General features: G+C 32.5%; 1 protein-coding gene across 1 annotated transcript; it reads left to right on the top strand.

The window, feature by feature from the left end:
- The first annotated feature begins 621 nt into the window (after positions 1-621).
- Positions 622-3,024, top strand: LOC129231710 (uncharacterized). The gene is made up of 2 exons (XM_054866073.1): positions 622-2,106; positions 2,437-3,024. Exons 1-2 carry the CDS (start codon positions 622-624, stop codon positions 3,022-3,024), a joined length of 2,073 nt encoding a protein of 690 aa, XP_054722048.1.
- Positions 3,025-18,986: the final 15,962 nt, after the last annotated feature.

Genomic DNA, 18,986 nt, shown 5'->3' with positions numbered 1-18,986 from the left:
AACCAATTTATAATTACAGCAAAAGGAGAAATAATCAAGAAATCAAATCATATACATATATTATATTGCATTTTATGAACCAATCAATTCAGTAGAAGTGGAAGACTTGATTTATAACTATAACCATAATTTTTCCTCAACCTGCTTCTAATGCACAATACAAGCACCATTACAAAAAATGATGCCGTGCTAAAAGAAATTTTTTAAGGTTGAGAACAGGGTTATTTTGAAAATATAAACTAAACCATCACTGGGAGAAATAAAATCAATCATTCAAAATTTTTCTGATGAATATTATATTGCATATACAGTCATTTATCTGAATAACAAATGGTTTTATTGTGTTATATGTAAAAAAAATTTGGAAAAGTAAGAATTACATCTGATATTTTTCGTAACGGGATCTATTCTAATATGGTTCAAATTTTTGATTGGATTGTATTGTATTTCAAATTCATTTTTGCATTACATCAATAAGGTTTGAGTAGTATATTTTTTGATCTATGCTTGTTATATGTGAATAGGATTGTGTAAGATCATTTTCAGTATTTTTCAGTCTAAACAAGTCGAGGAATTTATTTTAATTTTGATAATTCAATTGCAATGCCAAAGGGTACAAAAATGACAGAACAGAGTCTAGCATCATCATTACCAATTTTCTATGGAAAAAACGAAGAGGATATTGATTTCTATATAAAGCAATTTAACAGTATTGCTAATCTTGAAAAATGGACCCCAGAAAAGAGACTAATTATTTTCAAACTGAATTTAGGAGATAAGGCATTAGAATACCTTATAAATGACTCTGCGACATCCCAATGTAACACCATTGAGGCATTACAAGAACTGCTTATAGCGAAATTCAGGAAAACTAAATCTTTTTCTGATATTCAGTCAACATTTTCAAAAATTTCACACAAACCAGGTCAGTCAGTCAGAGAATTAGCGGAGGAAATATCAAGACAGGCATCACTATATGTTGGGATCAATAGCACTAGCAACCGGGAACTTATTGATTTAGCGGAAAACATTAAATTGACAAAATTTTTAGAAGTTCTTAGAAGTGACATTAGGTTGGAGGTAAAGAAAACCGGACCTAAAGATTTTAAATCTGCCCTTAAATGTGCTATAAATGTTGAAAATGCACTTGAGGAGTCTGTGTCTTGTGCCACATCTAATAATTCTTGGGACTTCCAAATTAACACATTGATGAGGAGTCAAATGGAAAATAACAAATTGATTTCCAAACTAACTTCCCAACTCTCTGAATTAACAAACAATAGAGACAGTCAGGTTAACAATTTCCAATTAAGGGGGGAAAATTCTCGCCAATTTCAAAGTCATTCAAATTTTCCGAATCCACCAATTTCGTGCCACATATGCCAGAAAAACCATCTAACAACTGATTGTTGGTTTTTTCCCAGTTCAGGTCAAAATTTCAACAGAGGTCGTGGTTCTCAAAGCAACAGAGGTAGAAATTTCCGAGGCAGATATACTCACCCATATAGGAACAACAGAGGAAATTTTGGAATAAGGGGTGCTTGGATCAAACCAAAGCAAAATTCTTGTTCTCAGACAGGTACCCACTATTATAGAGAACAAGCTAAGATGGAAAAAATTAAATCCACATCTGAGAAAATTAATACTCCTACCGAAGAAGTCAAAGAATTTGTACTATCATGCAACACTTCCGCAGAAAACAGTTTACCAATCATTCAATTAAAATTCGGTTCATTAATTGTTGATGCATTAATTGACAGCGGAGCTTCTTTATCATTAATTGAGCCTAATATTGTCACAAAAGTCAAGGAATCCACCAAGGTTGAGTATGTTTCTAGAAGCGTCAAAATTGTCACGTTAAACAAATCATCAATTCCCTATATGTCAGCTGTTAAGATGAAATTTAAAATTGAGACAAAATGGTTCGAAAATCTATTTTACGTGACTAAGACTACTTGGAATTCAGAATATCAAATTATTTTGGGATATGATTTTTTGCAGAGAAACAGAGTTATCCTTGATTCAGTTAATAAACAATTAATTGTAGGATATTCTCATTTCAGTTTTAAGCTCACTAATAATGTAAATGATTCAGAAAATATTGAGGTAACTAATGAACCAATTTCTGAATCAGTAAACAATGTGAGAATTTTCAAAAACTACACTATCCAACCTGGTACTTCAGAAATTATTTCTTTAAAATTGCCAAAGAACTTATTTCATTCCGAACAAGTTCTATTTATCCCAAAGTAAGTAAAATCTAAAATTTTGACTTCTGATTCTATTCACCATGTTTCATTTAATAACACAATTCAAACAATTGTTGAGAACAACACTGATCACCCTATCATTTTGAGGAAAAAGTCAATTTTTGGTTCAGTCGAAAATTTTGATCAATCTGATTGCATATTACCTAGCAATAACAAACCATTTCAGATTAACACTTTGTCTTTATCTGAGGTCAGAAAATTGAGGAAAGAGGAAATTAAGGAATCTGATTTCGATCTCGAACATTTAGACCATACACAAAGAAGGGACATTTTGGATATATTAATGAGAAATACTGAAGTCTTTTCAAAATCTTATTTGACTTTGGGTTCGACTAACGAAGTTGTTCCTGAAATTAAATTACTTCATAACTTTTCATTACAAACAAAACCATACCCTATTCCCAAAATCGCTAAGGAATTCGCACAACAAGAAGTTCCTAAATTACTTGAGGCAGAAATTATTCAAGAATCATCATCATCATATGCATTCCCTGCTATTTTCATTAGAAAAAAAACAAACAAGAACGATGATCCTGAAAAATTGAAATTTCGGATGGTTATTGATTATCGATTATTAAACTGCATCACCGAATCTTTTAAAATTTGTCTTCCCAGTATCATTGAAATTATGCATTGTATTTCTGGTCACCAATTTTACAGAGTGTTAGATTTAAAGTCCGCATTTTTTCAAATTCAGTTAAAGGAGTCTGATAGGGAGAAACTAGCTTTTTGGTACGGAACTAGGGAATTTTGAACCTCTTAGATTACCATTCGGTTCTAAGGTCTCGTGTCAATTTTTCCATATTTTGATTTCCAAAGCTTTGAATGACCTAAAGGGGAGTAACATTCAATTTTTTCTGATGATATAATCATCGCAGGCAACAGTATTCAGGAAATGAAACATAATTTGCAATTAGTTTTTGATAGATTGAAGAAATTCAACCTAACATTAGATCCGGCAAAACTTCAAATATGTAGACGCAGCATAACCTACTTAGGATACAAATTGGATAACAATGGTTTTTCTCCTTCTGAGGAAAACATTCAGAAAGTCACTAAGTTTCCTATTCCCAGAAACGTCAAGCAGGTTCAAGCTTATTTAGGTATGGTGAATTATTTCCGACATATGGTATACAATTTTTCTGAACTTACGTATCCTATAGTTAATTTAACCAGAAAAAATACTCCTTTTGTTTGGTCACAGGAATGCCAACAAGCGTTTGATAAAATTCAGGATATCATGCTTAATAATCCAACTTTAAAGAATTTAAAACCTGACGACGATGTTTATTTGGCTACTGATGCATCCAAAATTGCAGTGTGTGGTATTTCGTTGAAAAAAATTGGTAGTAATTACTTCCCTGTCGATTTTTTTTCCAAACAGTTAACTTCTTCTGAGTCAAGATACCCTTCTATTAAAAGAGAGCTGTTTGCTATTTTTTCTACTGTAAAATTTTTTCATGACAAATTATATGGCAGAAGATTTGAAATACTAACTGATGCTAAAAGTCTTACGTATCCCATAAAACTAGATAAACAACCTGAAATTGTAGCTAGATGGATATTATACTTACAATCTTTTGATTTTGTTCCAAATTATATCTCTGGATTTTCAAACCCAAGTGATTATTTATCGTGGGTAGTTTCAGAGAACAATGAGAATGTAAATAATCTACAATTATTCCAAGCTTGTGAACAACTTAGTAATGAATCTATAAAATTGCACCAAAGACAGGATAACAAAATTCAGAAAATCATTCAGGCCATTGAAAATAATGACCCAAAAATTTGTTCAAAATATTTCATCGACTCTCTGACAGATTTAGTTATGTTTAAATTTGTCAACCACAACAAAAAATCCAGAAAAAAAACTATTCAAAACAAAATTCTCATTCCCAATGCTCTTTTTGAAATTTGTTTAACTGAAGCTCACGCTCCTCATTTTGGCGTATATAAAACATATACTTTCTTGAGTAAACATTATTTTTGGAAAGGTATGTTTAAAATGACTAAACAATTTTGCACAAATTGTAGTAAGTGTTTGAGCCACAAACCTAAGCAGTCTTCAACCACTTATGAGATGATTCCAAAAAAATTCTTGGGAGTAAATGAATGTATTGGAATTGATATAGTTAGAAAATTACCACGTAGCTTAGATAACAAATGTTTTGTGTTGACAATTATTGACCACTATTCCAGATTTTTAGAGGCTATTCCTCTTTCTGATATTACGAGTCCTACCATCATTAAAGCTTTAAATGCTCACTTTTCAAATTTTGGTATACCTAGGATTGTACTCTCGGACAACGGTCCCAGTTTTCGTTCAGATCAATTTAACAATTTCTTAAAACAATTAAATATTCAACACAGAAAAACTTCAGTGTACCTACCGAGAAGCAATGGCTGCGTCGAAAGAGGTCACAAATTGTTAAAAAGTTCTATTGCTGCTTTATGCAATAAGACATTCGAATGGACACAAAAGCTACTGATTTTCAAACTTTATTACAGCAACTCAGTTCACACCGCCACTGGTTTTTCACCGGCTAAATTATTTTTTGGTTGAGAACTTAACATCCCATTGAACCTAAACAATGATCCAAATTATATTGAGGACTACAAAGAATACCTAGACAGAATTTCCAAGGAAATATCGGAGACCAAAGACAATTTCGATAAACATGAGGATGCATACCTCGCTTCCAGGAAAAAATATGTCAGGGGTAGAAAACCACCAAATTTTCAGATAGGGGACAAAGTTTTTATTTCTGCTTTTCAAAGACCCAATGCCTTGCAACCGAAGTATAATGGACCGTATGAAATTCTCAAAAAATTTAGAAATGATAATTATTTGATTAAAGATGTGCACAATGAAGAAAAAATTATGAAACTACATGTTAGTAAATTATTCCAACAAAAAGAGGTTGACTATAACTAATTTAAAAAAAAAAAAAAAAGGAAAAAAAAGGAATAAAGAAAGGAAGGAAGGAAAGAGAAAAAAAAGAATAAATTAAGGAAAGGAAGAAGTGAGAGATGTTATAAAGGGTTCACATGAGAGTAAATTTAATGGGTGTTTCAAGTCAAGATTAATACTTTGATTTCTTGAGAGATTTTCGACAAAATTTCCATCTAGGAGTAAATTTTGGGACAGGACTTTGAGCCTGATTTTGGGTTTCTTCTATCACGTGTTATTTGAGGCCTCTGATAGCATTCCCGGTTTCATAGCAGGCTGGTTCCGTATTTAGCTGGGGAGGAAGTGCCCTTAATTCGTCCATTCAAACAAAATGGGGAGGAATAATTGAAAAAACGGGTGCTCGACACCTATGTCAAATTTCTTCTTCATTCTTGACACTCTCTAGTAATCTGTTAGGTATATCTTACTTTTTGTATCCCAGAAAATTTTTGTCACAGTTGAACACGATTTTAAAAAATGAATTACATGTGAAAAATGAGAAATGTCCTACATACGGTTGACTAGGTCATCTACATGTCGATAAAGACAAATTTCTGATAAACATCATACTGTACTTTGAAGTTTGAAATAATGTTTGCCTACACAAGATTTAAAACACACGAGTCATTTCATATATTGATTACCGACTCAGGAAATTATGATGTCAATTGATGTAAATGTTTGATTCTCGTTCTCTCAGTGATGATATTGCTGAATTGTTGGTCATATTTTTATACATGATACTCGTTCACTCATGAACATTTTTGATATATTGTATCATATACATTTTAACTCCTGATGTGTTCCCCTACAATTTTCTTGTTCAGGGGGGGGATAATGTGACAGTGCGATAAGAATCACACTGCCACACTTTTAAAATCCGCATATTCCTGCCATCCCAGAATCTATTTTTCAAGTTTTCATATTACGCTTGCCTCGTTCGAAGAAGATAGTTTTTCACCCTTCTTTCTCCCGCGCCAAATAGGGTCATTGACCGCGCAAGATTACACCCCATTACACTCAGAAATAATCCCTGCTAAATCTACCGTTAGAAATATGCACCACCGCGGGAGGAAATTACACCATTTCCCGTTGCATACAAAATATATATTTTAGCCCAATTTTAACTTTGGATTTGATTTTTATCATGGATGGCAGATGTTTAAAAGAAATAGAACCAAGGAGATCTGGAACTCTTTCTTGACGCGTACTTATCTCCAGCACGTTTGAATTGAGGGGGAACACGTCTGGAATGTACTTTATGACTGCAATGCTATGTTTGCCCTTGGGAAGCGGCATTGAGCGGGGTTTGCCTAAAAAGGAACGTTATATAGGTAAACCCCCAACAATCTCCGCAGTTTTTTAAAAAAGTTCCGTTCGTGACACAAGTTGTTGAAGAGTTAACGACCCGGGGCTGGACTTGCTGTCCACGCCCGGGTATAAAAGGAAGATGATGCAGTCATATTTTATATTTTATTATATATTATATGTAGTCTAGTTTAGTCTCAATGTTTCCAGTCCGACCATCATCTTATTTTCAATCTATTTAATACATTAAGAATTTAATCATGTTGGAGGAATGAAGAAAAATTATCGTCCAGTCCATGATGAGAAGTGATACTTGAAGAAATCAAGGAAGATCACCGACAAAATTAAGTTCGGAAAGATATTCTCCATATCAATATAGTACGATCAACGATGAATTCCAACAAGAAGCACAATGAACTGTGTTAAAATTCCGAATCAGCGAATCACATGGACTCCAACTAATAAGACTACCTCTACAATAGTAATGCTACTCCAGTGAATGTTCACCAGTGTAATAGCGGGCCCGCTCATCATTTAATGTGAGTAATTAAAATTATAATCTTTGAGATCTCATAACTTCATATATTTAAAGTTATATCTTTATTATATAATTCTTGACAAATGAAAGATAAATGATAAGAATATTCTAAATCTGATATTTGATTCATTACAAATGTTCTCAATAGTTTATATTTTCGTGCGGCTTGCAATGTATGTACTAACACTATACGATCGGCCTATTTAATATATCATCATAACTAATTAGACTGTATAATAAGTTTATATTCCAATTAAATATGTGTCTGTAATTTATGCTTCATGTATTATTTGTGCAAGTAGTAATTCTTCTTTGAAAATCTATCATTACAGCAAAAGGAAATCAACAAATCATATACATATTTTATAATTGCTTTTTAATATACCAAACAAATCAGTAATGACCATTCTCTTTCAACCTTCCTTCTATTACACGGTAACCATCATATCAAGAAAAACCTTTTTTTTAGGAAAGCATTTTGAAGTTTACATTATCCAATATATACAACTTTAAAAAAATACTGAAGTGTAATGTTAAAGTATAAACAGTCTTTTATAATTGGGACATGTTTTTAGTAAATTGCCACTGATTGCTAATAATATAACAAGTACGTTTGCAAAAATCGCATTTTAGAGATACTTTATCCCTTCGTTTAGAGGGATACATGATCCCAGGGATCAAGTATCCATATGACAATATAAACACAAGTAAAACAATATAACTGTTGTTTACTCAGTTGACATTAACTTTAAATATTCAAAACCATATTAACATAATAAAATGTATCATAGTATGAGTGATAGATTTACATAATCACTGCAGTAAATATGCTAAACAATAAAAAATATCAGTTCGCACTTGTAACCCACATAACACCTCAAACATCTAAACGTAAACTAACTCTACTGATGAGTTATGTTTTGATCAGAGAAATGAGCTTGAACGAGTTGAAATAGATGTCAAATCCTAGTTTGAATTTAAAAAAAATGATTTTGCTATTGTTAGATTTACATCAAAAAAGTTATTTGCCCATTATGTAGCCCCATTAGCGGATAGAATTCTAGGTTATATTTCTAGAGTTTGAAATAAGTTTTCTAAAGCAAAAAGGTAACATGCATAATCAATCTATTTTTCCTGAAAAATAGACAAAAGTGTAGTAAACGAGAATGAATGTGTTAAGTTGCACACATCCAGATGGGTTGAGCTAAACTTTAAGAACTACAACAAACGAATTGTTCGCATTTGACTTTCAGGCCTTTAAAATATATGCTAAGCTTTCTATTCGCTGATACTTACATTTTTCATCCCTCTTTTTTAAAATTAATTCAATTGATAAAACTTAATTTTACTATTGCAAGACAAGAAGCAAATAAGTTGATTTTTGTGCTTGTCGTCCTTTTTCTTTTTTTCTTTTTTGTAATTTCAGTTTCATTACGCTACTTTTAAAAAATTGTTAGTTTCATTTATGAAATATATTGCTCACAACAGTATTAGAGAGTAAGTTACTAGTCAAAAGCATCATAAGTTCATTTAAGTTGTGTACATTTTTTTTAACAAATATTCTAGTGGAATTTAAAACAATGTTATTTTGTGTTCACTTTATTATAATTTAATTAAAAAAATTAGAACTAGTGTTATTTTTTAGAAACATTGTGTAGAAAACTAAAATCCATAAATAAAGCTGATCTAGCGAAAAGTTTAAGCATTTTCTCAGTGGAATCAAGTATCCCCCATGAAGGGATCATGTATCCCTTAATGTGGGGATACATGATCCCTTTATAAAGTTATTAAAAAAAAATTATTTTACCAAAACTATCAGTTTAATTTCAACAACAACAAAAAAAAAATATACTGTCAGATAGAAGAAAAAATTATCTTTCTCCACGTACTTTTTTTATAAAAAAAATGATAATTTGCAGCTGAGAAAAAAACTGAAAACTAAAGTGGGGATCAAGTATCCCCAGTCTCCCCTGAGTGAAGTTGCTATAAATTTCGCAGTTGCTTTAAATTAAAAGTAAAATATATGTTATTAACATTGCTGATTTCCTTTTTGTTTTATGCTTGTATTTCCTGAACTATAATGGGAAGGTAACTTTTCGTTTTGTAAATTTTGTCATACTGTGCATGGCTAGCTTAAAGAAAGTTTTAATGTAGCAATCGATTTTTTTTTTCCGTTGAAATGAATGTCCGTTATTCGGAGTGTAAGCTATTCAGAGTGAATAATATGGAAAAACTTATATGGGACTTGTACTCGAAGAATTTAGGGGTGTCCGTTAAGGGAGACTTTACATAATTTTTTTTGTCATTTAATAATCATACTTTTTGATTTAGGCTTCAGTTTTTTTCTTTATTACTATACTTACATTTTAAATAACCCATGAAGAAATTCATTTTGTACCTCTCCTGGTACTGCTGTCAGTCTCTTGTTGTATGAAAATTTGATCCCCTGTTTTGAGGATGTAGCATAGTTAAAGTGAGTTCCCTCGATTTTCCTCTTAATAAGTTCCTAACAAAGAATAATTGTAATTTTTTTCAGATTTTTTTCAGTATTTTTATTTAAAAAAAAATTGTGACTGGAAAATGTCAGGTTTTTAGAGAATCACCCATGTGCGTATGTGCGGATGGCGTATGTATCTCGCATAACTCAAGAACAGTATGTCCATAAGTCCTAGAAAGTTAAAACTTGGTACGTAGACTCCTAGTAGGGTCTAGTTCTGCACCTCCTTTTTTGGTTGCATTCGGATGTTCCAAAGGGGGTCTTTTACACGTTTTTGGTGGGAAATCATTGGTATTTTCAATGCAAACTCAAGTGGCGTAATAATTTGGCAAACACTTGGCGATTTATAGCCAAGCTTTTCGTTGGCAAGTTTTGTAGTCAACTTGGAGACAAATTTGGCATGGTTTTTTTTTTTTACTTTTTTTTTTTTTTAAATCTGGTTTCAATTTGGCCATCATTGGTGATATTTAGAGAGTTAACCATTAAATCACATTAAAATTGCCAATATTGGGAAAATTAGTCTGTATAAAACATTTTTGTTTTGCTTCGGTTGGCAACAAACTTGGGGTGAAAATATTTAAAGTATTTGATTACTCGGGGCCGTGGTAGCCCGATCGGTAGAGTGTCGGATTCGGAGCCGGAGGGCCTCGGGTTCGAACCTCGATGGTCGAAGACCCACCGTCGTCATTAAAGGGGACTGGGCGACGTTAAATATGCTCGTGGTCTCAATGTCCTCCAAGTGAAACGATACCTCGGGGGGTGCTAATTTCAGGTAGCTATTAGCTCCTGGATTAGTTCAAAATTCTCATTAACTGTTGGATCCGGTGATGGTGCTGTTATCTATCGGTATATAAAATAATGGAGGCAAGGCACTTAGTATGCAGCCCTCGACATAAATACAGTTGTAGTCAGTTGTGACTCTTGAATAGAATAGAATAGATTTGATTACTCCAAGTCCAAGGCACTAGTATTGTTAAATTAGCGTAAAGGGAAGTCATGTGATGCACACATCAGCTCGGCTTCATTTGTCATCTTCTATAAAACAAAATAACAGGTACTTAACAGTGCTAAATAATATTTCTTTATGTAGAGGCTTAATATTAGTACTAAAACTTTATTACCTTCCACTGTCCTTATTCACAATTTCCACCTTTCATGGTCGGCCTGGACAGAAATAAAAAAAAAAAGAACTAAAATGTATCTTTAAAATAGATTTTTACAATGCTTCAAGTATCTTAATTTGAAATCACGTTTCTTTTTTGTTACTTGCATAGCTAAAACGTGTCCCCAGCATTTTGTACCATTAGCATCCGACAGCTTTTACAGGCTTTCATAACCGCTAGGTGCAACTGGCAAATCAAATAAGATTCAGTTTTAGTAGAAAATCTGGTGCACATACCCGTCATAATTCCCTTAATAAAATAAGAATTTCGTGTGCAGAAATTTCTATGCTTTTTAAATGGGTGCATTCAAAATCAAAATAAATAGGAAAAAAATGGGAATGTGATTACTATCCGTACTCATAAAATGTTACTTTTAACATCATTGTGCAATTTAGTTCTTTTTATGCCTATGTTAAGTGAACCTTTGTTCAAACTGTGTAAAACTTTAACGATGGTAGCAATGCTTTAAATCCTGTCAGGTGAAATTACATTAAATATTAAAAATAAAAAAAAAATTAAATAAAAAAAAACCCGACTGCGTAAAAACCAAAAAAAAAAAAAAAGAAAAATATATAAGCCCTGTAGTTCAGAATTTTATTAAGTACTACTGAATAACTACACCGCTGAAATAGTTTTATAACCGTACACAGATAAGACAAATCATAAATTCAAAAACAGAATAGAAGGATCAACAGTCGAGGCCCATTTCTTTTTGATTCAAAGAACCCCGAAAAATTTGAATGGGCCCCGACTGTTGACCCTTCTATTCTGCTTTTGAATTTATGATTTGTCTTATCTGTGTAAGGTTATAAACTATTTCAACGGTGTAGTTATTCAGTAGTACTTGATAACATTCTAAACTACTGGGCTTATACATTTTTCTTTTTAGTTTTTTTTGGTTTTTACGCAGTCGGGTTTTTTGTTTTTATTTAATAATTTTTTATTTTGCTCTTTTTAGTTAATTTTCATTGACTTAGTCATTATGATTATAAGACGGTAATTTCGCAACCTTGTCATTTCATTGAGACAGTTTGTTTGTATCGTGAGTTTTATTTAGTAACTTGCGGTGGTCTAAACTACTGATAATTAGTCCCTCTATGGACCTAACTCGGCTTCAAGCTACATGTGTTTTACCTTCGGCAAAAATGCGCGAACTTAAGTCAACCGCAGCACAGCTATATAAACAGCTTGTATAACTCATGATGATGCGAAATCGGAATTGTCGTCAGTCAAATCTTTCTCGCAAAACTAAAAAATCCTCTCAAGAAAGTACACGTCGCGAAACTCAGTCCCTTGAATCAAGGCAAAAACAAATGCAACATATGTTAGAGATGAAAATCGAATTAGTAGACTTTCTTTCTTTTGGTGCTTATTGCCCGGTTTTTTTTTTTTTTTTTTTTTTTAAGGACTACAATCTGAGTGTCTTGCCTTCGTTACGCATAATATATTTTTATTACACTAGAAAGAGGGGAAAGTACATCCGGAGCGAGGGTGTCTTGACCCACCGCCTCAAGTGGGAGAAGCAATCGCTTAGACCACTCGGCCATTGGGAGCCTAATTAGTAGACTTGGTAAACAAAAAATTGAGGCAGCGAAAACTACCTGCATTTGTCGCACGCAGGTAGCGTGCGACACAGTGTGCGACCCCCAGCGTGCGCCGAACCCAAACTGACAAAATGGCAACTGGTTTTTGAAATGGTACTTTTGATTACTGTCATGTGTTTAGTGACACTCCCAATGTTAAGAAAAATCGATTGACGTAAGAATTACCAAAATTGGATAAGGCGTTTAGCCTGTAGAACGCCACATAGGAGCAGACATACATACATAGACTGATAAACACATTACCCTCCTTTGCGTCGCGCACGCGCAGTCGGGTAAAAATAAGCTATGTCATTACCATCCATATCATTACCTTCCAGCGGAAACGATATGAACATGTGGATGGTATGATAGACTGAATATAAAATACTAAGCACTTCTGATATTTTAAAGGCCTTTCTAAAGGACTATTAGAAAGTTGAAATATCATGCTTTGAATGATTTGATTTGAAATTTTAAATTAAAAATTAAGACCGAAAAGTTAAGACCGATGAGTTTAACCGAAACTCATTCGAGAAAAAATTGACGAGTATTTTTAAAATGTATCAATACTTGATCATTTTTAGTATATGCATTTTGATTTTAAATAATAAATTTAATTAAGCATAACCAGTTTATTCATTAATCAAAATTAAAGAAAGATATTTAAAAAATGCATAATAACACCTTTAGTCAAAGTTACAAATTTAACCATCAATATCTCAACTGTAATTGAAGATGCTTTGTGAACTTTTGCAGCATAACAAAAATAAATATCTTGTCTTTCTAAGAAAAGGCCAAACTGCGGCTTTGTGAAAAGTTGAAGTATTGAAAAGTCTGTGATGCAAAATGGCACTTATCTAGAGAAATTCTCACATACAAACGCACCTAGAGATTTCGCGAGAGATCTAGTGATTCGGGTATGTTCAAAATGAATATTTCGGTTGTCCATGTATGTGCAGGTACAAATGCACGTGCGGAAGAGCCGAGAAAGCTACTCAATATTCATTTGGGGTGAGTGAAATGGAAAATTAGGATGAAAATTAAGTGAAGTGTTTTTTCATGAACTGAACTATTTAAGACGTGAAAGTGAAGTGTTTTTCGTAAACTGAACTGTTTTCGTCCTGAAAGTGAAGTGTTTTCGTCTGCTTGTATTTCCCACAAGGAAGTGAAATTCAAAAGACATTTAAGCACTTGCTTGCAGTCACGTTTTCATTAAAAAGTATTTGCACAAAACTGAATTTATTTGAAAATAAATACTCATAACTAGCAGGATCTTTCATATGTTAGCAGAGATGAAGTATTTTCGACGAAAGATTCTAAATTAGCTCCTCTTCAACGGTAATATTGTCAAGGCTGAATTTTACAGCAAGTAATAACCAAAAAAAGTACTATAAAATGTATTAAAATACCGCCGTTTAACGTTCCTAAATGAGATCTGAAAACAAATGGGATTCTGCTTAACCACTTAATTTAAACTACTTTAGTGCTACTTTAAGCATTCTTACTAAATTTATATGCCTCTCGCAACTATTACAAGCGTGTTTTTCAGAACATTTAAGTATTAACTTATCAGTTTCATTGTAAAAATTACGTTTAAGTTCAGTTTCCAATAATATTGGTGAAACGAAAAGGAATGGCGCAAATAAATGGAGAGAAAAATGAATTTATGAAAGAAAAAAAACTAAGACTAAACTAAGAAAAAAAACTAATCTTATTAATTCAATTGATAAAAAAGTTAACCCATTGAAATGAGGATGTCATTCTTTCTGTTGGTTACTTTAATAACATTGCCAAGGAGTTATTTAATTTCAGCAAATTTCTTTTTTTTTTTTTTTTTTTTTGATTAAAAACCTTTCCATAAAAACTAATTTACATAAGTTATAACTTTGGGGTAAGAAAACTTTTGGCTTTACTTTTGAATGCGGCTCAAGAATGCGGAAGAATTTATGATAGACTCAAAACTACCTAGAAGTAGTTTTGAGTCTATCATAAAATTAATTTAAAACTAGGGGTGGTTCCTTTAGTTAACTTCACCCGAAAGTAATTTCGACATTGGATATTAGCATACGATATTTTTATATCATAATTTTAATGTTGTTGTTTTTTTCGAACCTTAACATGTACGGTAAACTCTTTATCTTAAAAAAAAAGAAAGAAAAACACGTTGACGATATTAACGTTATTTATGATCCAACCAATCTAAAAAACTGAGGAACTAAGTTTTAGGGCTTTGCTTTATGAAATGGAATCAAAAAATGAAGATTAAATATGGAAAACACGGTAAGTGCCAAATACAAAATTTTACAGTGCACCAAAAATAAGATTCTATGAGGCGGATTGTGGGACTTACTGCGTTTTCCATTTTTTAGCATTATGGACGTGATACTAAACAAAAAGAAACCAAGATAAGTAACCTTCAATGGCACTTACTGCGCTCTCCACCGCACGGGTGCGAACTCTTACTCCACTGGCGGACCCTAACAACGTTTTTTTTAACTACTTTTAAGGAGATAGGCACATAAATCTTTTACCACATTGAAATACTTGGCATTTACTTCATTTTGACGAAGACAAAAAAAGAATAAAAAATGTTTTTGGCACTTAACACGGTTTCCAAGTTTAGTCTTAATGACTTACTAAATAACAACGGGTGTATTACCTGATAGCATTAATGAAGTTCTCATAAATTCAAGCGTTCTTAGTTTTAAACAAACAAAAGTCGAAAACGGTTTTTCTTTTTCACAAAAAAAATAGTTTTGGGACAAGAAGGCTGAAATTAACCCTCAATCTTTATTATTTAAAAATGTTCTCTTCTAGGCTAATCATATACTTTTATCATTTTAAAACTAGAGGAATGAAATCGTCAATTTATTGTACAATACATCTTTCGAAAGTAAAAAATATGGAGCCATATATTTTTAAAAATAATATCTTCATCATAAATCAGATTCTGATATTTGACCTTTTCGTTATATGAACTTAATGTCTTTAGCATAGTCTTGCCAAATTTCAGAAATGTTCAACGGGACACTGGAATGCCCCCCCCCCCTCCCAGCGTCGCTAGCATTCAAAAGGGTATACACCTGTGGCTAACTTTTGGAAAGTTTTATAGGGCAGTTTATTCTCAATGCTATGAAGAAGTGGTTACTAATTATTAACCTAAATCAGGGATAATAAGAAATGACATCTATATATATAAAAATGGATGGATGTTTGTGGGTGTGTGGGTATGTGTGTATGTTTCTTATACAAATCCACAGTTTTCGTCGGATTTCTTCCAAATTTGGCACAAAGGTAAATTGTTGCTCAGGAATTCATATAGGCGGGTTTTGGGAATTTTAAAAAGACCCAAAGAGGTCTAATTTCATATTTTGAGTCATAAAATTGTTCTTTTCTGCACGAACGAATTTTTGTATAGTTATGAATTTAGTCTAAATGAAAAGTCCGTAAAAAACTGCCCTAGATGAAGTTTCTTCAAAGATTATCTTTAATCGTTAAGTTTATGAACCTTGGTTCAAACCAAATGAAAACGGTTATCAGCATATAACCACCAGGAGCTATTTCAAATGCAATCAACACAAAACGTATCCTGAACGGTGCCCGTTAATGCCGCTTAGCGATGAGCGTTAAAGCATGTTTGGCGAGAACGCCGTAGATGTAAGAAATGATGTTGTGCACATCGTTTCTTAAACTGCGACCTACGAAGCCCCAGGGATCCATTGATGCTACTCATGGTTCTACTTAATTTGAATGCTACCGTTAAATTATAATTTTTAAATATTGTTTACTTATAAAATCCACAACAGTAAGGGTTGCGTGTAATTTTTGATCAGTGTTTTTCCCATTAATAGCAGAGAAAGTACAAACATGAATAAGGTAATAATATTGCATTCAATATTGACGTACAATCTTCGACTGTTTCAGCATTAGAATACTTTTAGTAAAACCTCATCTATTTCATTCTTACAACAGAAATATAATTTAATGTTCTATGATCCTTATGAAACCAATTTGCAATGTATAAATTTTCTTTATACTATTCCTTGATTTACGTCGAATCTTTAAGTAATTCGGTTCAACTATAACCGATAACCTAATTCGGTTTAATAGAAGTCGCTCCAGGCTGTCAAAAAACTGAAGTAAAAGTACTAATAAAGCAAATAAATTGCAAAATAATCATAGTAATGCATAAAAGCGCATTCGGAATTTATCTTTTAAAGGGGAGGGATGTAGTCAAGGCTTTCCCTACATGTATCTATATATATAAAAATGGATGTATGTTTGTATGTGTGTATGTTCCTTCTATTAATCCACAGTTTTCGTCGGATTTCTTCCAAATTTGTCACAAAGGTAAATTGTTAATTAGGAATTTATATAGGCGGGTTTTTGGAATTTTAAAAAGACCCAAGGTGGTCTAAATTCATATTTTGAGTCATGAAATTGCTCTTTTCTACACGAACGAATTTGTGTATAGTTATGAATTTAGTCTAAATGAAAAACCCGTAAAAAAAACTGCCCTAGATGAAAATTCTTCAAAGATTAACTACTATCGTTTAATTCAGAAACTTCAAGTCAATGGTTTGCAACTTATAACCACCAGGAAATATTTTATATGAAATCAAAACTAAAGGTATTCTCAAAGCTGGCCGTTAATGTCGATTCGCGATAAGCGTAAAGCATGTTTGGCAAGAAAACCGAACGAAATCGAACTGCTGCTGTTTGGCATTTTTTTCCTGCAGAGCAGGAATGCATTGCGGTCTCCAACAGTTCTACTTTGCATGCATTCTTTTGGTATTTCCGTTGCAGTAATGGTAGAACGAAGTTATAGATTAGTATTTCCCACATGACCAGCCCAGAAAATACCAAAATCAGCTCGGTATCAATAATACATTCATTATTCATATACAAGCTTCAACTCTTCAACAATTTAACGTTGGATGGTCCTCAAAACCAATGTGCATATGTTCTTTATACTATTCTGATTTACGTCGGATCTTTACCTAATTCGGTTCAACTAAGTTTAATCGCTGAATGCTAACAAAGAAAAAGAGTAAAAAATTCAAATTCCGCAAATAAATTGCAAAATAATTATATTTGTGCGTAGGAATTTGTAGCGTATCTGGAATTTGTTTTGCAATGGGGAGGGAGGGGATGATTATAACGTTTATGACATGCACATAAACTACCCTACTAAGATTACCAATGCGTGCTAAAATTAAAGGTTGTGCACCTTTTTTACCCGCAAAACCACACGGAAATATAATTCGGCGGAATTCATACAGTTTGGGAAGGTTGGAGTTTTAAGTTTGGAAAAAAGGCAAATAAATATTAAATTAAATTTAAACCGTTTTAAACTGCAAAAAATTGGTAATATGAATGGAAAATTATCACTGTAATAGCTTAAACTCTCTTTAACAGTATAGGGATAAGGTGAAATACTTTGTATCTCATGTGTAACCTTAATGGACGATTAAGTGCTGTAAATGTATTTGAGATGTAACTATTTTTGATATAGATAGCTTTATGTTACTTGCTTAAGGTTGGTTTCACTCACAAATGAAATTCGTCTTGCTGCTGGGAGGGGGACTAAGAACAATATTTAGGAGAAAGTTTTGAATTAAATTTATGGATTAGAAAAATTTGAATCATTTAAGTTTTAAATTTTTAAACTACGTTTCGAAACGTGAAATACATTTCGTTTGCTTTTAAGCTGTGGATAAGGAGAACAAAATATGCAACAAGATTCTGTAAAATGCAAACAAAAGATTTGTCTGTTATCCAGAGTTAAGTACAAACAAGACATTTATTTTTCAAAACATTTCACGGGCTGCAAATAATTAAAAAACTAAATCTAACACGGATAGTGACCAAAATGCGCACGCTTACTTCTTTCTCTATAACGCAGTTTAGTTGAAGGTTTTTAAATAGTGTGCTCAATAAGTTCACGTGCACCCATTCCCATTTTTAATGTTTTACATAACTTAAAATAATGACTGTAATGTAGTCAGTGGACCCACTCCCACCTCTCACAACGACTGTGTCTCTATAAATTAAAATTTTGATGTTCTCTAAAGAATACTCTGTCTAAAGCAACAAACTTAAATACGTGCTCTCTCTACCTGCACCAGTGTACGATATCATGTATAACATTTGCGGCAAGTACTACGTTTTAAAAATTTGAACTAGAACTTAAATCTCGACAAATTTCAAATCGTTACAAGACATTAATATTACTGTCTAACTGTCATTTTTACCTACAAAAATAGAATTTTGACGTCAATATAAGAAAATAAAATGTAGCTGACGTGCGCCTTTTCAGGCAAGTTACACTTATCCAATTTTATTCTATGGCATGGTACTAAATAACCTTGGAAAGAGCATTTTGTAAAGTTTTTTTATACTAAGCAAACTTTTTCCGCGAAATGTGCTTACCTGAAAACATACAAAATAACCTATCACTTGATACCTTCATTCGAAAAACACCGCCAAAAAATCCGTAAAACAGAGTGTTATCGTCTATTAACAACACTGACTGAATTCTTTATTTTCTGTACGGTGGACTATCTGTTTAGCTTTTAAACATAGAGGATGGTTTTAAATTAATCTGAAAATATTATGACTGTGTCCAGGAAGACTATTTTGTATATATTTGTGTCTGACAATAGGGATTGACTTTT

This window comes from Uloborus diversus, chromosome 10, assembly GCF_026930045.1.
Source record: "Uloborus diversus isolate 005 chromosome 10, Udiv.v.3.1, whole genome shotgun sequence".
In the NCBI taxonomy this organism is placed as follows: Eukaryota; Metazoa; Arthropoda; class Arachnida; order Araneae; family Uloboridae; genus Uloborus; species Uloborus diversus.
Note: the sequence above shows the minus strand (reverse complement) of the source record. Positions and strands in the feature narration are given on the sequence as shown.

Coding starts and splice junctions, on each gene's coding strand:
- LOC129231710 (XM_054866073.1), top strand. CDS start 622: ATGACAGAACAGAGTCTAGCATCATCATTACCAATTTTCTATGGAAAA. Junction 2,107..2,436: donor ATGATTCAGAAAATATTGAG/GTAACTAATGAA, acceptor AAACCATTTCAG/ATTAACACTTTGTCTTTATC.